Source organism: Falco naumanni, chromosome 9 (assembly GCF_017639655.2).
Source record: "Falco naumanni isolate bFalNau1 chromosome 9, bFalNau1.pat, whole genome shotgun sequence".
NCBI classification, from domain to species: Eukaryota; Metazoa; Chordata; class Aves; order Falconiformes; family Falconidae; genus Falco; species Falco naumanni.
The window spans coordinates 22,526,909-22,547,951 of NC_054062.1; the positions used below are offsets into that span (position 1 = coordinate 22,526,909).

Consider the following 21,043-nt stretch of genomic DNA (forward strand, 5'->3'; position numbering starts at 1 on the left):
GTCAGACAGCTAACCCAAATATTACTTATTGGCTATCATAAACCTGATCTTATGTCCTCCTTCTACCCTGTATTTTGCCCCATATTATCCTTCCAAACAACATGTAATTTCATGTAGGGAACCTCTGCAGGGACAAGACTATTGTCTCACATACTCCTGTGCTCAGAACTGCTCCGCCTGCTCTTCACCTGCAAGCTGAGTCAGGAATTGCCCCTTTAGTGAACTACAGAGGCACACAAGTCCTTCAGAAACTTGTAATCACAACGTAGGTGTCATGACACAAACAGCTCAGGTGTCATAACCCATTTACTCAGGCTCTGCCTTATAAGAAACAACAGAAAATTTGCACCCAAAGTAATGGGGGAGGGGGGTGAAGTCAACAAGCAAACATTTATCATTTTCACCCTCATAATATTGTGAGCAACCCTGATCAGAATTGAAAGCAAAAGCCTTGTAGTTCTGAGTGTTATGAATTACTCCCCGGCCCTAGTTTACAATGTTCTTAACTCATATTCATACTGTTAGAAATGCACTGTGAGGGAAAGATGCAAAATATGACTTTGCAACAAAGACAAATCTCACTTTTGTGGAATATTATTTCATGGAAATGACAAAAGGTTTTCTAGACAAGGGAACATATACCATTTGGAAATGATTTAAAAAACCCTGGTCACATGAAGTTGGAAAGGATAATTTTAAAGTGAAAAGATAGCAAATAACTTGTGAGTTGAAATAGCTTGAAAACTAATCCCAGTAAATCAATGAGCTTCTTGGAGGGCCCTTCAATGTGATCTTCAGCAATTAATGGAATATGTTACAACCATTATTCCTGACAGTATACTCAGGAATAAAGTTGTACATAGTAATGGGTAGTGGGCAACACAAATTTTATGCAGTGTTTCTCAGCAGCTGTTCCTGGAAAACTTCTGTTTTGCAGACTAGCTTGAACTTGTTCAAGATGCTTTCACTTACTGGGACAAATCCCTCAAAATGCTGAGTCTCATACAAAGATGTCAAGCACTGTCAGCTCTCACTGGCCTCAATCTGAGGACAACACTAGTATGCAAGATAAGGTCCTTTGCAGGTAAGGCAGAACAATCAAAGAGTAATTTCCAGTTGCATATCAGTTTCAATTGTGGAACTCGGATATAAGAAGTCAGAGGTCTTGGTCTGAACTCCAGCCCTAGTTTAATTTCCCAAATGACCACTGAATAAGAGAAATACATGGCTGTACTCCAAGTCTCTCACAGAATACACACGCATTGATGAGGTTCCCCCAGAGACCTTTGTAAACTGTGTGAAGACCACTGAGCCAAGCTTCCTCTCACTGGCACATTAGGAAATGAATATATCTCTACAGTTTTGAGTAAGACAGGAAAGAACCACTTGTACAAAGAACTGTTCCTACCTTCTCTTTGAGCTCACTGGTTTCATTGATGAAACTATCTCTGTCCTTCTCTAATTGGTAAATAATCTTCCGTTGTTTCTGAGCTTCACTCTTATATTTTTCAATTTCTTCTTCCAAGCTCTTCTTTGACTGCTCATGGATCTTCACCAAACTTATCTGTTTCTGAGTGGCACTGTTAGCCTTGACCAAGTGCTACAGGGAACATAAAATAATGACTCTTGAGCTGAAAAGGCAACATTGCCACCACTATGACAAAAACATGCCATTGTCTAGGTGGATTATGGACTTCCCACTGTTATTACTCCTTATCTAATTTGTTCAGTTGAAATACTTGAGCCTCACATCTGATTTAAAACAAAACTAAATCTCTAACAGAGTTGCTAAATAGTGTTTTTTTGTGATTTGAAGTTAAAATACTAGTATCTGCATTACAAAATAATGGATAGGATTGTTTACAAGTGGAATTAACTAAAAACTGGAAAAACCTTACCAGCTTTAAGGCATTTAGATTGTAAAGCATGCCAATAGCCAGTAAAATAAATAATAAAAACAAATAACCAAATATGCTTCCTTCTCATGTCCCAAATAGCAATTTCAAACTGGAAATCAACCAAGCTTCATTTAAAATTATGCATAAGTTTAAAAAGAAAACAGCGAGGTATCATCTTTACAAAATCAGCTGCCTCATCCCACTTTGAACTTTCTTTCCCTGTACATAACAGGTATTTGTCACCTGCCAAATCTAAGCCTTTGCTGGAGTCAAGATATAGAACAGTGAATCTATACCAAGTAAAGCACCTCAGAAATCATCTTTTAGCATTGAATTTACTAGATTACACTTCAGGAATGCCCATAAACATGAGCTGCTATCCTGCAGTACAAGAACCTTGGCCTGATAGAAAATGATTGGTATGAGAAATAGACCTAAAAGCAAGGATTACTATTAGCACAGCCTGCCACGCTGCTACATTGGTGCACCAACATTTTGGTTTGTTCTTTTACTAGCAAAGACTCAGTTTGCTGATATTAGTATTAAACTTTGTATGCTAGAGAGTGTAAAAGTATAGATGTAACAAACTCTTTGGATATCAAGTAACAGGTCTGCAATAAAACTAAACACCTGTAGTATTTTTTAACTCCCTGATGGTTTGTTTGTACATTAAAACTTAGAAACTTTCATGTGGCTATGGGTACTAATGCTATTTCAATACACAGAAAAGCAGCAGTGTGAGCATCTGCTTAAGGAAATCTGAATGCTTTACTTAACGTTACTTATTCTACAACATTTCTGTGTTGCTGTGAGTGTTTAAACTAGACATTTCATTCCCAAGCTGTGAGATTCATTTATCATTATTACTAATGCAAGCTCACCTGGTTTAGGAGATCCTTTTCCTTCACAAGAGCATCTATAGCTTTCTTGTCGATCTCGGCCTGCTTTTTGGCAGCCTCCAACTCTACAGAAAAGGAGAAAAGTGAATAAATCCTTGATTCAAACTGTACAGCTATTAAAAATGCAGAAACAACTTAGTGGACTTTTTAAAAAGCCTTAACATTACGTGAACAGTTCAATTATCTGTGACCAGGTTTTGCGACCTCAGGTATCAGATAAAGATGTTAATACTTATTTTGGTACTCAGAAGAACTTAGAAGAACTCAGGCACGGTAATTAATGGTATGAGGACTTATTATATTTGGATGTTCAAACCAAGATACCACAAAGAAGTTGTATTTTCAGAAATCACCAAGCACAGTGAAAATCAGAGCCTGTGAAGAAGCTTGAACATGAGCATCAAAAATTGAGGCACTTTCAAAAACAGGGACTTCCACAATTACCCTAATTCCTCTATGTGAAATCCAGTTCTCCTTTGAAGCAGTGAGATTCTACTGGCTTCAGTGGAGTTAAAACTATTTGCTATGGGACAAGATGAACACTGGACCCATACTGTTAAAAAGATATTAAAAATTCGAGACACGCATTTGCACTATATTTTAAAGTTAATTAAAACCTGCTACGCTAACTCTGCAACTCAGGAAATGCAGTACATTGGAGTGCTAAGATCTGTCAAATATTGCAAAAATACATGTTAGTAGTAGCCCTCCTCAGGCATTCCAGTACGGATCTGAATTGCTTAAGTTCCTCCCTCCTTTCTAGTACAGAGCATGACCTTAAGAAGTACTAGTAAAGCACCTGCGGGAAAGGTCCTCCACCCTCACAGAGCAAAAAGCAGACATGACTTCCCATAAATATAGTTACATGTAAGGATTCATATCTCATACATTCAGTCTCTTCAGGAGACAAGCTAGAAACAAGTGAGAGCAGGGAAAGGCATTTATACCAGCATATATCAATTTGACCTAGATGAAGTTTATAGTAAAGGGGTTTTTTTCTGCCTCAAAAAGTAAAGTCTCATAAACTCAAATATTTTGCCATCTTCATAGTACTATTTTAGGAGGGGAAAAAAATCATAAACATTTTTTTTTAAATGTGCCTATTTTTATTTCAAAGCATATTTGACTTTTAAACCTATATGTACTTTAAAGTTAAAAACAGAAAGTAGTTTTAAATGCTCAAAAATACCCAAAAAGTTGTTTATTTAAAGGTAAACAAAATATTTCATTAGACCCAAGGCATTCTCTTCCAAAATTTCCATTTGGCAAAAATGCTGAAAGTTCATTCTTAGTTTTCCAGATCTGCTAGCAAGTCAAAGTCAATACTTGGACAGCTCTAGTATCCACACTGACCAACTGAAGTCCTAAACATATCAGAACTAAGTTTAGCAGTTTACTTGCACATATTCATTTCCAGGCTGTAACTATTCAGCAGAGACAATAATAAGAGCAGAAATAAAAGTGTGTCCTAACCATGTCTGATTTCAATAACCTCTGAGATTGCTTTTCTCACAGGTCAGTGCAGAAGCAATAAAAGTGGATTGAGGATGACTATGTGACATGGCACAAATTGGCACACCACAAACTTCAGTTATGCCTGTTGTATTTTCACCCCACATATGCTACATTATGAAAATTCTGTAAGTCTACAAGGGATTTTAAAATCCTGCTGTAGAGTCCAACTGTCTTTTATACAGGCTTATACTACACACTAAAGGAGAATGATCCTAATAGGAAGATGTATACTGAATTAATAAATTATGAATCAGAAGACAGATCCACACATCAGTTAGGCACCTACCCCTCTCCAGTCCAATTATTTGATTTTTTAGGGTGCTTCTCTCATGACCTGCATCAACTTTTTGTTTTTCTGCAATACACAGCTTATCCTGGAGAACATCTCGTACTTTGCTCAGCTTTGAAATTTCAAGGTGCGCCTGAGTCACTTCATCACTTCTGTCCTACAGAAAAGCAACAGGAAAAGGGGAGAGAAAATATCCACAGAAAGAAAATGCCTCTGTACTTAGTACATAGTTATTCCTTTAAGTTCAAGAAGCAAAGGTGTAAGTGCAGTGGGTCACCTGAGAGAAGATAATTAGCTAACTGAACAATATTAAAAACAATTTAAACAAAGCCAGTTAGGGCAAGGAAAATTATAATCAAATCTTATTCTTTAGGGCTGAAAAATCCCCAGCTGCAAACCTCACACAGCACTACCCAATTAGCCCCGCAGATTAAACACAGGCAGCTCTAATTTCCTTTGAAATATTAAGAACAGTGACTGTGATGAAAAAGATAGCTATGGTCTGGTCTGATTGCATGTCCTTAATAGCAGGTATCTGTTACTCCCATCTCTTTTATAACCTATGGCTTTTAAAAAATAAAAATAAATGTAGAGTTCATCTCATTTGCTATACAATCAGATGATAAAATTATCAAAACACTGTATAATTGGTTACCATGAAAACCAATTAATAATCACAACAGAAATTAGTCTCTTTCCTTTTAAGATGGAAATATAGCTTCCTCATATAATTCAGTACCACTGTTAGGTTTTACAGACTACAGCCTCAGATACTGATTCTGTGAGATGGTGAATCCTGCTATGTGAGTACCCTTTGCTAAGATGTGAATCTCCTCTGTTCTTACTGACAATAACCTTGAAGAAATTTATGAGTACTTCCATAGTTTGGGTTGCCCAACACCATAGTGGAGGCACTCAGCACAATGCAAGATGAAATTCTAAGTGCAGTGCCTACAAAAGGGGCATCTCAGATCATGACTGGGGATCTTAGAAACTTTAACAATTAGCTTAGTTACTAACTGAGCAGTAACTTCTATTTTTTTGTTCCCAGAAGTTTGTGTGCATGACTCCACAAGTTCCATCAACTCTTCTTGAAGTTAGAATAAGATCATAGAATCAAAATGCTACTTTTGACACTTCAGAACCCCAAATGTAAGTCACATTTGAATGCAGTGTTTGTAAAACTTTAAACAATTATGGTATTACTAGAAGTAATGATACAACCAGATAACCTGGAAAAAGTCAGTAATTTGTTTTTCAAATAGGTAAGAAAAACATCCTCCAGACTGACTAACAAAATACAGCAGAAAACAAGCTCCTACCACATAGCCCGTTAAGGATCCAAATCAGAATCATCTACTACATAAGTTATGAACTGAGCTTTTAATCTGTCACTGGTTAACTTTTATCATTCCAACTAACAGTTCCCATTTAAAAAAAAAATACCTCTATTGGCAAGCAACCTTTTTATTTAGGTGGATTGGTTATACTTGACTAAACTTTGATAAGATGATTTTCTACCTGAATTTCATAACGTTTAGTGTTTAAACCCCAGTGATGATACAAAATGCAAGATACCACAGACAGAGTAATAACATCTGTACTTTATCACAAATGCTCTCAAAGTATCCTAAAAAGCAATAGCAGGAATCATTTAATCCTTCCCCAAAAACTCACCTGCTTCTGAGTGGTACAAAACAGCTGTTAAGACAATGTAAAGTCAGGCAAGAAACCCATTTAGATCAGAAAGTAAACACCATCTTAGTTATTTATATTTAACTTCCCCAACCGATACTGGGAGGGGGAAATTTTAGTGTTGGAAGTAGCTGCCTTCAGTGGAAGCTATCCAGGACACTGTCATTATAACCTTAACATTTTTCAGTGCGTTTTGGCAACATTCAGATTATGTTAATCACAGTAAGAAAGGAAGTCGTTGCTCTTACCTGAAGATCTCACAACCAAAAAAACCACCTTACATCTGTCAAAAGTATCTTTATGCATCCTTTATGAACACAATATGTTGAGCATTTTAGTTTGTGTCTTATGAAACACAGCTCATTCAGCACAACAGGTGCTACAACGTCAGGTGATAGGGTTGAAGACTGCACCATGGTACTGCCATTGAAAGAATGGCATCTAGTGACAGCCAGATCTTTTCCTAAAAAATCCTCAATTTCCTCCAAAACTACTTATAGGGAAGTACAAGAACTGAAGTCATCCCCATTCCACATAGTAAGGCTGCCATCAGAGTGATATGGCTGATAGGCTGCCTGCACCTCCTGGCACTTACTTTCAGTTCTGCTGTCTTCTGCTGGATGTCCTGCTTCACCACTTCAAGCATCACACTTTGCTGCTTGCTCTCTTGCATGAGCTTATTATTTCTCATCTGAAATTGCTTAAGCTCCTTACTAGCTCTTTCATTCAAGATCTGTCAGATTAAAGAAAAATCCTATTAATTCTTTTTAATCTCATTACAATACCGACATATACATGAAGACAGAACCTTCCATCTCCCCAGGAGATAAAAGTTGCTACAGATTGTAGTCTGCTTAAAAACCACTCTTCATTGGTGATGAAATTACTAACATGAAATATGATACATGTTCATATTGACTAGGGGAAACGATCATTTCTAATGAATAACACAGCCAGTGTCATTTTTTTTCTGGGAGCTTAGCAGGTCTCTCTTGCAGGTGATAGATAAATATTTTACTCCTTGTTAGGCATTTGGCAAGCATCACGGTAACACAACTTGCTACATATCATTATGGAAAATGAGTATGAGATTCAAATTGCTTCAATCAGCAGAGGGCACGGGAGCTCTGTTTCTTAAAAAGCAAATCCTACATTAATACGCTGATAACATTTCTCTGGTTACATGGCTGGCTGAAACCAGGACACAACCATTTTCTTCTCTAATTTGTCTTCAGTCAAAAGCCCAGAACAGCAGTTTCATGGTTTCTGTGGAGAACATAGACTTCAGTACTGCAGCTTCCAGTCTCTTCTTTCACTTGATGGGACTTCCCCTAACAAATACTACTCCATAAGTGAAGAAAGAACAACCATCATATTTTTCACTTGAAGCATTAATGTGTGAAAAACCGATGAAGTCAATATGTACTATGCCCTTAACAAACATTAAAGGAAGAGAAGTGGAATCTCCCTCTTCTGAAGGCATGCAGAAGCAAAGACAATGTGAAAACAAGAAATGCTGATTCTTGTGTTGCAAATGTCAGGATAACATTGTGTTTAAGGTAACTCTATCGAGACTTTGACTTAAGTAGGATGCAGCCTATAGTAGCTGTATCAAACCATCAACACTGTCATGCAAGCAAGGATATTTTACTTGAAATTTCGGTAGCATAAGAGCAGGCATCACAGCCAACTACAATTCAGTTGAGAAACAATAACCCAATGATGCTGCAATGGCTGTGTCACCTTCTCTTGCATATCTCCACCCTGACTCTTGCACAGTTGGACAGCCTGTGTTTTGGATAGAATTTTTGCAAAAGACAATACAGGGCATCCACAGACACCTTCACGACAGCGCAGGCAACACAGACAGTGCAGTAGTCTGGCTAATTGGTGTAGGCACAGCACTTTATGTGAACTACTGGTTTCCAGGACCATTTGGACAATTGAATATCCTTAAAGTCTGCACTTAGAAAGGTTGAAAGGGACTACAGATAGGAGAAGGAAGAATAGAACAGAACCAGGAATTGTAGATACCCTATTTAAAAACAATGTGACTGTCCTGGCAGATCACGGAGCTCCCCTCAAAAGCTGCATCAAATCAGTGATATTCAGAGAAATAATCAAGTCTTCCCTGTATCTCTTTATGTGAATGATTTTACTAAGACTCTATGTTGACAAAAAATCGTCACAGACCTCTACCTTCACAACTTCAGGGACCTGAAGGGAAGAAAATGCCATAAAAATCATAAATTTACAAGACAACTCCCAAAGAAGTTTCCTTTAAGGTAGGACTGCCTTACAGTGATGAGATCTTCCCTGCCATTTACTGAAATTGCTTCTCTGAGAGTTTCTCAGAGTCAGGGGAAATGAACTGAAAACCCGAAAATTCAAACACTTGCAGAATGCTACGTTAGGACACTTCCAGATAAAGTTTTTAGAAACAGAATGGGGAAAATCAATCAAAAAGGTTTACAAAGACAGTTCTCTGCCCTTTCACAGAAACTCTTCCACAAGCTTGAGAGGTAGATAAAAATTATTGTGACAGAAAAGAAAGAAAGGGTTGGGGGCAAAATTACTTTACCAATGCCACTACCGTCAATCAGTGGTAAAACTGGCAATATATGTCAGAAGTCCAACCTGGCAATCTCCTATTACTACCACTAGATCATCCACGCTCTCCACAGACTTTGTCTCATTTGCTATGATCTTTCCAAGATGATCTCTAACAATATCATTGCAATCCACTAGATGAAACCTGCCAGCAAGCTTTACATATTTATTTATTAGTAAAGTAGTATTTATATAAAAATAAATATTTATTAACATTTAAAAATAATCTCCCTCCCCTCCCTCTCTCACCAGGAAAATCCATTTTCTTATTTTGATATCTGACCCTAATCTTAGACCTGATAAATACAGTGTGCCATTGCATCCTACCTTCTGCTCTTTTAGATGCTGTTCCAATTTCAGTTGTTCCTCTTGGCTCCTCTGTATATATTCTTGTAAATTCTCGATCTCAGCTTGTTTTTTATCCATTTCAACTAGAAGATTTTTCAGCTGCTTCTCCATTTCTTCCTTCTTTTGAGCTTCTTGTGATGCCTTATTCTGATGCAGCAGGATTTCTTGCTGAAGCTATAATAATAGAGAAGACAAAAGTTTTAAATCTGCTGCCTTTTATTCAGGAAAACAAGGCCTCTTACCTCTCCTTCTACTATGCCTCATGCTGAAAACAGCAGCTTCTGTACTACCAGACCCACTACTACATGGATTATGCCAGATCTTCTCAGAAGTATGTTCTCGAGTGGTTGAACAAAAAATCCTGCATGAGGGAACCTATTTATTGATGACAAGAATTTCTTAAGCACCAGTCAGCTCACCCACACAGAGGGATCTGATGCAGACATAAAGCATTCCTCCAAGAGATGCAGGGGCACAAATGTATTTTCAGTTTTAAGTTGTTTGTAAAGTGGTACTTTCTGAACGCAGCATTAAAACTAATTAGGGCTTAGTGTTGCATTGTGAGGATTTTTAGTTTGTTTTTTCTATCTCACCAGCAGAAACACTTATTACACTGATATTAAAGGAAAAAGAGAGATGTCAGACCAGCATTCATTTTCACAACTGCTCTCAATCCTTCTGCTCTCGAAGCTCCTCTGTGAGAAAGCTGAAAGAGGTGCTTTCATATTTAATAGACTGTCTTGTGACTTTGGCTCTCTCCCTCCCCAAAAATGTGATGGAGCAGAATCTGCAGAGAGGAGACACAGGGGGTTGATCCACATGGAAATATTCAGTTCAGCCAGGGACCAGCAATTGAAAGATGTTCTTCACTTAAACATTCCTCTCCCTTTGAGCCCACAGATGAAAAGTTGCCAGAACTGTCAGGGTCTTCAACAGGCTCTTCAAAAAGCCATTTTCATTTAAACAGTCTGAAGTGGAGAATAATTTCATACTGGGAGGACAGGAGGTGGTTACAAGTTACAAATGCTGTAACAATCCCATAAATTTAAGGGCTGAGGAAGTTAGTATCAGAAGATTCAGTAAGTTTTGGCGGGAGTTTCAATCCTCTCTCTTTCCTCCCATGCCCACAATACTGTCAGAAAAGCAAGGATTTATATTCTCTTGTAATACATTCCCATCCACCTGCTTTAGAAACAGAAACAAGTTCTATGCATGAAACCCAGGCTGATCATTACTTTCCTATTCGTGATTAATAAAAAACTGTAAGCTAAATGCTACTTCTAGCTCTTCTCTGTTCGTTGTGTTCTTTTCTGCTTTTCCTTTCTCCTGTTGTCCTGCTCCAGCCCCTATTTATATTTTGTTTTAAATTCTTTATTCCTCATAATTATGTTTTTAGATTTTGATGTATCAGAGTTCAGTATCCCATCTTCCATCCTGTTCTACTTTCTCTCCGTTCAGTGGGTATCCTATCGATCCTCAGTCTTCCGTATCTCTAGCTGCCATACACATTTAAAGGAAGCTCTACATATTGATCAGTAAAGAAGAACTGTCTACTCAGATGGTCATAAAAGCAGAGAACCTAACTTATGAGGAGACAAAAAAAGTAAAGCTGGGATGGAATATGGCTGCTCTCTACAGACACTGGTGAGGTGAAAAATTATTTAAGCTGAAAAACAGTAGGCAGGAATCAGTGTGAAGAAGAAAGTCAGAGGTCTCTAGACATTAGAAAAGTGAGGTTCTGGAAAAGCTTCCCATAAGAGGTAGGACAGAAAGTAGCCTAATTAGCTTTTAAGTCAGAATTTGATACATTCTTAAAAATGACGGTATGGCATCATATGACAACCAGTGCCAACAGCAAGGGACCTAGCATACGCATTCCAGGTCTATGTTCTAAGTGGTTCTTTGGAGGAATAAGGATTTACAATGCACAAAACCCCCACATATCTCCAGTATGAAAGATAACTACTACTCAAGCAAAAGAACCTTGACTTCATCCAGGGTATGGGGAAGCTATGGAAGCAGCTGGTATGAGACATAGCCTAGAAGTAGAGAAAAATCATGCACAACAGACTCCTTTCTGAGCACTCCCGAAAATGTTTGAGATGTGAAAGTACAGGTAGTAGCATACTAGTTACAGGAGATCAATTGCAAGTGTGGAAAATGGTTCAGGACAAAACTTAAAATCACTACCTGGTGATCTGTACAGACCTGTGTAATGGATTGATCTGCCTCATTTTTTGCCTTCTCTGTATCCTGCTGCTGCTCTGTGACTTGAGCTAGACTTTGATGTAACTTCGCGACCTCTGACAACAGTTGGTCTCGCTCCTTTGTTACCCCTTCTTTAAGTTTTAGCAAATCCCGGATACTGGAAGCAAGGAAATAATAGTCAAGCAGTGTCACAGGCCATTTCTGTTGTTCCTCCTATGCCAGAGCAAGATCTTTTGTGAGAAACAGGAGTTTAAAAGTCATTTGTTTCATTTTAAACTCCTCTTGGATTAAGGCTCTGCCGGGCAATTGAATTATATGCTCTATCTAGTATGACTGTAGTCAGCATCAACATAGGCAGCTTTAAAAGTTAACCTAGTCCAATAAATCACTCCTTCTTGTTATATCACATCCTCATGGGTCTCAAGAAGCCTTCAGTTTCCCCAAAAGGTAACAGTGAACAAAATTCCTTTTCTGTCCTGTAAAATTACTCAGGGACCAAAAATGTTACATTGTTGTAACCAGTCTCTCTGCAGCTTACCTGACTGGGCACCTAACCAGGTTATGTCATATAATCACCTAATGAAAGAATAAAGCAGAGTCCCTGTTTGGACACATTCACAATCTGAAAAAAAGTCCAAGCGGTGTGGATTCAAGGTCAACCTTAAAAACCAGCCTTATAGTTCTAAAAGACTGTCGGGTTTTCAGCCCCATAGGGCTGAAGGACAAAGGAGTTGTCTGGTCCCATTGCTTTGTCGCTGCACAGAGTATTTAAGCATGGAACTGGAGTGCAATACAGAAGGAACTTATGAAGAAATTGTAAGCAGGCAGGTCTCAGCAGTCTGGGCAGCAGCTGGAAACACAGGAGTGAGGTCTTGGCAAAGTAATGGCTCCAGGCTCTTGCAGGAAAATGCAAAAAGCAGCCACCGGAGAGCTAGCTGCCTTCAGGGAGAGTTACACTAGGGAAAGGCTTAATGACCAAGCTTTTAGATCCAGGGAAACCTGTTAACAGGTCCAGAACATTTTAGGGACAAACAGTAGAATAGAATTCTCATGCATCCAGGTGGTTTATGTGCTGGCACATTCCATGGAGGAGAGACACTTGAGCACACTAAAGGCCTTTGCTCACAGACCCAAGCCTCGTTTATGCAGCCTGGATATACAGTGCACAGGGAGACGAGCATTCCCCATACATATCCTGAATGCATAATATAAATAAATAACTTAAACAATGTGGAAATTTCAAGCCAGAACTAGCTGGGCCAACCATCGGCAATCTCGACAGAAAGTGCACACGTCATAGGGTCAATATACTTAATCTCATCTTGGAGTTCACACTTAATATTACAGCATAAGCACAGCCAGAGGACCTGACACAATAAACACTTGCTTTTGGAGGCATTTTGAGCAACTCCTGAGGATCATTATTATTTGCACACTATAGCAGCTAGAGGCTCCATCTGAGACGAGGTCCCTCTATGCGGAAGTGTTCAGTAAAAAAAACACACCGTCTTGAAAATGTATAAATATAAAATATAAACAAGAATACAGACAGTGATAATGCCTTATAACAAAGCTGCAAAGAGAAATGAAGTCTCCTGCTTCCTTGACTTATCTACTTGACCCTGCTCCCATCAGATGTAAAAGTGTTGACAGGATCCTATTCTCAGAGTATGTTGAAGTGCTAGTCAGATAAAACAATATGACAGATACTGAGAAAGTGCATAATATTGATTTTTATTTGATCTCTCAGCTTAATCCAATACTGAATGAACCTGCTCAGAGCCTGATTCTGTACTTGCTCACTGCATAAACACATAGACCAATAAATGTGCACTCATGAGAAAAGTAAAAGGCAGAAAAGACCTCTTTTTCTGTTTTCCAGTGGTTTTGTACTATCTAAATAGCTAAACAAGAGGTAGAATGATAGATACCCAGATCAGGCTTTCCCCCTCCCTGGGGAATACTTACTGGTACTCCTCTCTCAGAGATGGTCCAGATCCTTGTTTCACTAAATTATTTAGGCGCGCGGTTTCCTCTTGCAGTGAATTAATTGTTTCCTTCATTTTCTTTTCCTTTTCATAGGCTGCATCCACCATTTTCCAGGACTTTTCAATCTCCTAGGAACAAAATGGAAAACAATTACATAAATTAAATTGGGTTGAAAATTAACAACAAATTAAAAATCATCTTGCATTTTGGTTAATTAAGAAAATAGATTTTCATGCCTTTTCATGTTTACATTCACAAAAGTTTGTTGCGAATCTTCACCAATTGTCTTTTCTTTTGGACAAGAGCACAGCACACATTCTGAGCCATTCAGGCTATGTCAATTTACACCACAAAAGCTCTAATACATTTTCTTCTACACACAGATCTGAACGTTATCAAATCTCATTCTGTGAGGTTTTGGTTGTGTAAGTCGCACTAATATCTAAAAATTTACTGAAAAATCAGTGCCCACAAAGGTACCATCTACTTAAATAGCTCACTTATGTACATAAAAATCTTATTAGCTGTTACGACAATGAACATCCCATTTGATTTGGATGAGAAAAAAAGATGTTACTCTGGGCTTTTATCCCTCTTTGTTCATTTTCATCTGGGAGGATCTAGTGTATTTTGATTTTAACTATGTATTTAGAAGAGCCACAATTCTCAAGCCGAATTTCAACACATGGAACTACTTGTCTGCTTGACTCATGTGCCTCTCACAAACCCAGGGTTTGATATCCACAAACAAGATAGGGGAGGAGGGTTCACTTGTATTTTTAACTTCCTCTAGATCTCTCTCCATTGAATCAGATTATTAAGAAGCACACAGCAGGTTTATTCCTTGCCAGGTTCAAACCAAGCTTCTACCAATTCTGGAATCCTGTCCTAAAAAAAAATGCATAAATTCAGAAAGCGACTGGACTGGAAGGAAAGTTCCCGAAGATTCAGTAAATAATGAAACACTTATTTTGACACTAGAAGTCCCTGGGCTGCAAATCACAGCATGATGTCCTCTCTCATGCTCTTTTCTCAGCTGGCTCCTGGTGGAGTACTGGACTTGATGGACTTGTACAAATTTAGACTCCAAGTGTGGCTGTGCAGCTCTGCATTAGTTCTAGGGTCTCCCCAAGCAGAGTCAGACAGAACCATCATTACTTCAAGCCATAATGTCCCTTTCAACTCCCACTTGCATCATATGAAAATGGGAGCATGGAAAAAACAATTAAAAATTGGTCCACAATGAAGAATATCAAATAAGTTATATCAAATTGTTTACAGCAGTTCTTTACTGAAATTAACATCTCTAGTTCTAAAGAAAATCTGTTTAACATTAAACTCAAAATGACACCTATATTATGGTGTATTGTTAATATATTTATTGAACTCTTTAAAATCAAATAAATGTAGTACTTAGCTGCTTACTGCCTAAATTAAAAAAATCAACCTATTGAATTAGCAGAAGTAACAGGCTACCAAAATTTACTAAAAAAATAACACAAAATATAACATCTGTAGCCTCTTGAAACCAGAGAGGGTATACATTTTCATTTTATTTATTCAACTAGTCCGCCTATCCAAATTTGAGAAACCATCTGGAACTTAAAGATCAGGAATGTTTGCTCTTCATTTTTTCCCCCAACTTATTAATAAAGACTTAGACAGTGGGCTTTACTTGTTCAGAAATTCTGAAAGAGATTATAATAAATTAAATTCACTACATACAAACACTATTTTCATTACTTAATAAACTACTTAGTTCAAAATTTAGTTTGAAAATGTGCTTTTCACTTATGTATAAAGCATATTTTAGAAGTTTTAAATATTAAGTTAATTTTTACATTTTATATATTTTGAGTTTTAATTTCCATTCAAATGCAGCAATGATCACACATAAAGCATTAAGTATCATCTAGTAAATAATAAATTTTTCGTTCATTATTGTCTTACATTAAAATGTTCAGTTATGAAATTTAAATAAGTGCACACTAGGCTGAAATGATGACATGAAGACAGTGTGTCATCTTGACTGGCAAAAAAAGCAAAAAATATAGCTGTAAATAAACATGTTTCAGATTTGCCAACCAGTAAGAGGCAACCGGCCTTTCTCTAGAAAAATGCAAATGGAAAATAAGATCAAAGCTGATTACTTAAAGCTTTCTGCTGGCTGATTAGACTGTGATTAAACTGGTGAATTGAATCATTATGATTGAAGTTCAGGGGGATGGAACTGGTGAATAAAATCAATATGCCCTCTGAGAGGTCTTACTGGCTTCAGTGAGTATTTTGTTCTGGTGAGTATTCGCAAAAGTGATCCCCTGAAGTCAATGAGGCCATTCAGATGAGCAGTGATTTCAGGTCACCCTAAGCTGTGCTTTTTGAACTTTATCTTGTGTTTGATGTGTAAAACCAGTCGTATTGAATTTGTATTGATAAAAATAATTTCTATCAACAAAGTTGGCAGGCACAGATGATGGCCCCATCAAGAAGCAAAATCTAAATAAGAATTTGCTACAGTCTTCAGCATCAGCAAAACTGGGCTTCGTTGCAGTTGTTTCTTGGTTGTGCCCTTTGAACAGCAGATCAACAGATTGCTTCCTTTAACTTCAAAAGTAAAGAGAATGAAATTCTTGATGGTGGAAGCCTTCACTGGAAAAATATGCACATTATTATTCAGTGAGGAGGGGAACTGAAAAAATGCAGTCTGTCAGTATCACTGGGTAACTGCAGTGTGTGGTTAGGTAGGTAACATGCATTGCAGTCTGTTGTATAAAGACAGAGGTACACTAGATGTTTGCAGTTAGAATAATTAAAAAAAAAAATCTGGAATTCTGGAAATTGTGAAGCAGAATTCATAAAGTGTGACTGCCTTACTTTATTTTCATTAAATACCCCAGAAGATCACATCAGTTTCACTGCTCAGAAATGGAGAATTACTGAAATACTCTCTTAGTATATTGCATTGATACCCCTAGAAACTGAAAACTTATTAATTCCAAGCAGGGGAGTACAAGTTCCTGTAAATTCCCCTTCTAGCATTCTTCCAGCGCAGCCTTGTGTATCAGTATCCCTATCAATGAAAAAAAGAATTGTATCCCCTTCATGTTCAGCTTGGGCCTTTGCTCCTTTGATAGGACTGTAAATAGCATACTATTACGTACGGTTTCTTAAAACTACAAAGCAGAGCACTGAACAACCACCAGACAGTTAACAGCTATTGATTATTATTGACCTGGGTTCTTGAACCACTGATCTGTGTAGTTAGCCTCTGCCCCTAAACAAATCCTACTGATTACAACCAAGCTTCACATGGAGGAAAATTTTTGCTTCTGCAACTTTTATTTGTATATGAAACAATGACCTATAAGAGGAAAGCCGCACATTTGCTACCCTTATGACCCATTGAGTCACCAAGATTTATGGCCTTAATTTGAAGCAACCACACCGTTTTTACAGAACAGCCCCACCAGGATTCTCCTATCTTTTATAAATAATGAAACAGTGGAACAGATTATTTAATTTAGTGCTGAAGAATATAATCTTTGTTATTTTAGCACTTGAACTTTCCTCAACACTTGCCTTTGGCACTTGCCTAACACACTTTTTGAATGTTAGCAAAATCGTAGTGAAATACTACAGCTGTAATGGAACTTCCCTTCAGAAAGGAGGATAACATGAAATACGAAGCGTATACCAAACAAAACCCCAAAACATGACAGAAACATTTTAAACAATATTCAAATAATTCCTGAACATTTAAGGGAAAGACTAATTCTCAAAACCAAACTGAAAAAGTATCAGTGCTGTTTACCTGGCTCACAGAACACCACTAGAATTGAAATGTCACGTGTTGTGCATTGCATGTTATTTCCAATAGGGTCATTTTCTCAACCAGCTTTTTCACTACAAAATCTCTTAGCCGGTTCAACAGTAGGTGGTATTGCCAAGCCATACCTTGCCTTCAAATTAGTTGCTGAAATTGGAAAGACTCTTATTTTTCCTACTCTTCCACTCCTCAGTTTTATGACATTACTAAGACAATGTCTCCTCAGCTTGGGAACATCTTGAAAGATTGCCTCTGCTACTGTTTACCCTCAGAGTATTGCCATGTAATAGCAGAAAATTATAAGGATCATCACAGTTTGTGACACCCATCTAGCAGGTTTTGATTTGCAGCAGTGAAAACCAAGATTTTCTGCACTTAAGAATGCTTTGAGCGGTAACATGAGCTTGCAAGCTGCAGCCATAGGATGACAGCACTGCTACTTAGGGTAATATTTACTCTGAGTGTATTTTCTTCATAATTCTAAGGACAAGAAACTTCATTGCAAAGAATTTCTATTTCTGTAGCGCTCATGGATCACTCTGAATTATTACACTGAATTTATTTTACTGGAACAAAACACTATTGTAAGGCACGGAGGTTTCTCAACTAAATGCTGAACTAAAGCTTGTGTAGGTACCACAGCCCTAGTTTTTAAACCATCAGAAAGAAAAGAAGTTCAAAATACAGTCTTCTGATCATCTGGCACCTTCAGGTTTCTGGTAGTCAAACCTTGCTGTAAGGCTAAAAACATTGACTGTTTTTAGTGAGTCAAGCACTTTGATTTGACAGAGTTTAAATCAATAAGAACAAAGAACACATCAGAGTAAACTGGTAAAATCACATTGAAATGCTATATAGGACTCCCTTTCAAAAACACTGTGAAACATTTATTTGTATCAGTTGGTCTCAATCCATATTTCAGCAAGTAGATTTTTTTATATTCTGGCAATACTTAACATCCAAGCAGCCCTTCAAAAATACTAACGAATCAAAAACTGTATATTAAGTTGAAAACAGGTTATTCTACAGAAGGAAAACTGAAATAAAAACTCTTAGTGAGTAGTTGAAAGCTGATGGAATTGGTTTAGTGCAATAAACACAGAATTTGACTAGGACCTGTAAAAATACCAGCCTGAGGAAACAAAGCGATTGGTAGCAAAGCAGGCGTTAAAGAACTGGATGGAGATGCCAGCTCTATACTTAGTCCTCTGGCTAGTTGTCTACATAAAAGGAAGTGTTGTTGCAGATGCTCCTCTTATTACCATGTTTTTCATCAACAATTTCAGATCATACTCAACACTTTACCGTCTTCATTGATGCTATAGTTCTCTGATCCTCTTTCGAAAGCTCTGTGAGCACAGCTACTTTAGACGAATTCACCAGAAGCTCAGCATTCAGCTGCCTGCATTTCTCCATGAGACACTTCTCATTTTCATGGGACTTCTTCATAACAGTATGGAGCTTCTCATATTCTATTCGATATTTTTCCAGAGTTTTATCAGCCTTAAGTAGATTGATGACATCTTGGAAGTCTTTTTCCAGTGCTTCAAATGCACTTTCTTCTAGATACGGTTTGCCATACTTTTCCTGAATGGAATGAGATACATAATCAACAAACAGGAGGAATTCAACATTTCACTCATGACCCCAGAATATAAAAAAACAATATACTGAGTGTGTAAAAGCTGCTAAGAAATCATGACAAAGTTTTCTGAAATAACAGTTCTCTTGCTATCATATGATATGTACATTGCAGGCTATTTTTCAAACAGATCTCCCCCTATTTTACTGAAATAACTTGTGCTTTAACAGTCAGAATTCCTGTAATTGAGTACCACAACTACTTTAAAGAAAGGTCTATAAAACATCACCATTGTGCTAGTGTTTAAAAAATATATCAACTACTCAAGAATCCCAGTATTTCAGTCTCAATTTTCCCCAGTTCTCTACACTCTAAAGTCTGATTAGTTTATGCCTTCTATGCAGATAGTGCCAGCAAATCACATGCAGATAAGCGTGTCCAAAAGTTCCAGTAATGCCAAAGCAAGCCAATCCTTCTTCTGTAGGAAATGCATGCTACCGTTAAATCTTTCACAGGGGATATTTTTGATCTAGTGCAGTTCTGACACCAAATTTTGCCAGTTGGGTTGCTGGACACCAAAGTCCACCAATATTTTTCAAAAGGAGCTTAAAATAAGCCTCCATTACAGCCTCCAACAGAACACAATCACACCAAGAAGAGGCAGTATGGCTGCTTCTCAGGAGTTAGCTTGATCTGCTAAGCAGCAAGATAAATCAGCCCACAGAACACTTCCATACTGTCATGGATGCATTGCTGCCATTACTCAAGCTTGCTCAAAACTGACTAGAACATCTTTACACTGCAATCTGAAGTCTAGGTATAGCCTCATAATCACATCTCAGAGGTGGACTCACTTGGACAGGAAAACAGCTCTCCTGTTAGCACTGGCTGTGGCTGTATGGCAAGCCCCCCTCGCAGAGGAGAGGCAATGAGATGCACACTTCCCACAACCTTAAAAATCTGCCCTCGTATTTCCCCCCCAACGAACGCATTACTATTGCAAAAATGGTTCAGGCTCCTACGCATCGTTTGAACATAAACAGTTTAGAGGTGAGAATTTTCAAAATAATAACAATAATAAAAATATACCTGAGAGCAAAACAACACACTTGTTTCATTGGGTTGGTTGGTTTGGGTTTTTTTTTTGGGGGGGGGAGTGGGAAGTACATAGGTGCACCCTACCTGGAAAACCTGAAATTAAAAGGGTAAAAGTAGGCCCTGACGACTTGAAGGTCAGGCCATGCAACGCATGGAGGCAGAGGCACCGGCTCCAAGCCCCCTTCCTGCCAAGGCTCTGATCTGAGGTTTTTTTCTGTGTCACAAACTTTGATGGGAACACAGCAAAGGCAACGCTGAGGGCCAGCTCTGGTGGGCGGGCTGCTGCAGCTGGTCTTGGGGGGCTGCATGACGCCTTCGACCCTGCTCTGGCCTGGCCTCGCAGCAACAGACCCGGGTCTCTCTGCATTTCACCCTCCTCCCGGGTGCCAAACCTTCAGTTCCCATCTCGCTCACGTCTGGGCCCGGTACGGGCATACGGGGGATCACACCTGCGATCTCAGAGCAGCAGGTGCTCTGGGCCCGGTACGGGCATACGGGGGATCACACCTGCGATCTCAGAGCAGCAGGTGCTCTGGGCCCGGTACGGGCATACGGGGGATCACACCTGCGATCTCAGAGCAGCAGGTGCTCCTGACATTTCGGCGTGATCGCCGCCCACGGGCACGCTGCCCAACAGCTCCTACTTTCAACACAGGCTCCAGCCGAGCCCCGCCCACAAAAGTAACTCAACGCAGGAACGCCGTCTGTAGGTACAGACGATGCTGTGGGGCTTATCCCGAGGCGCGGCGCTCGCCCTGCCCGAGCGGCGGGGGGCTCACCTCAGCCATGCTGCCGACAACGACGCCGACGACGCTGCTGTGGCGACCCGGGCCGCGGCCGCGCGGGGCCCCCCGCTCCGTATCGTAGCAACGGCGCGGGGCGGGGGCGGGGCGGGCGCGCGGGGCGGGGCGGGGCCGTAGGGGCGGTTGGGGGCGGGGGCGGTTGGTGCTGCCGGCGCCGTGTGTCCGCGCTTAGAGGTGGGGGCAGTGTGTCCTCTTGATCACGCCACGGGAGCTTGACCCGCACACCCGCGCCCGCTCCCGCGCTGCTCGCAGCCTGCTGTGTTCCTCCCAGGACACCTGTCCT

The 21,043-nt window shown here is 39.2% G+C and overlaps 1 protein-coding gene across 1 annotated transcript in view; it reads right to left on the bottom strand.

The window, feature by feature from the left end:
* The window catches only part of CFAP58 (cilia and flagella associated protein 58), a 60,412-nt gene extending 39,606 nt beyond the window's left edge, over window positions 1-20,806 (bottom strand). The window contains exons 1-9 of the mRNA XM_040607483.1: window positions 20,737-20,806; window positions 18,583-18,864; window positions 13,431-13,579; window positions 11,463-11,619; window positions 9,234-9,428; window positions 6,892-7,029; window positions 4,599-4,758; window positions 2,780-2,862; window positions 1,409-1,600 (exon numbers count right to left, since the gene is read on the bottom strand). Of these exons, the coding sequence (XP_040463417.1) occupies window positions 1,409-1,600; window positions 2,780-2,862; window positions 4,599-4,758; window positions 6,892-7,029; window positions 9,234-9,428; window positions 11,463-11,619; window positions 13,431-13,579; window positions 18,583-18,864; window positions 20,737-20,745 (1,365 nt within the window). The 5' untranslated portion in view covers window positions 20,746-20,806. The remainder of the gene's footprint in view (window positions 1-1,408; window positions 1,601-2,779; window positions 2,863-4,598; window positions 4,759-6,891; window positions 7,030-9,233; window positions 9,429-11,462; window positions 11,620-13,430; window positions 13,580-18,582; window positions 18,865-20,736) is intronic.
* Between the last annotated feature and the right edge of the window lie 237 nt (window positions 20,807-21,043).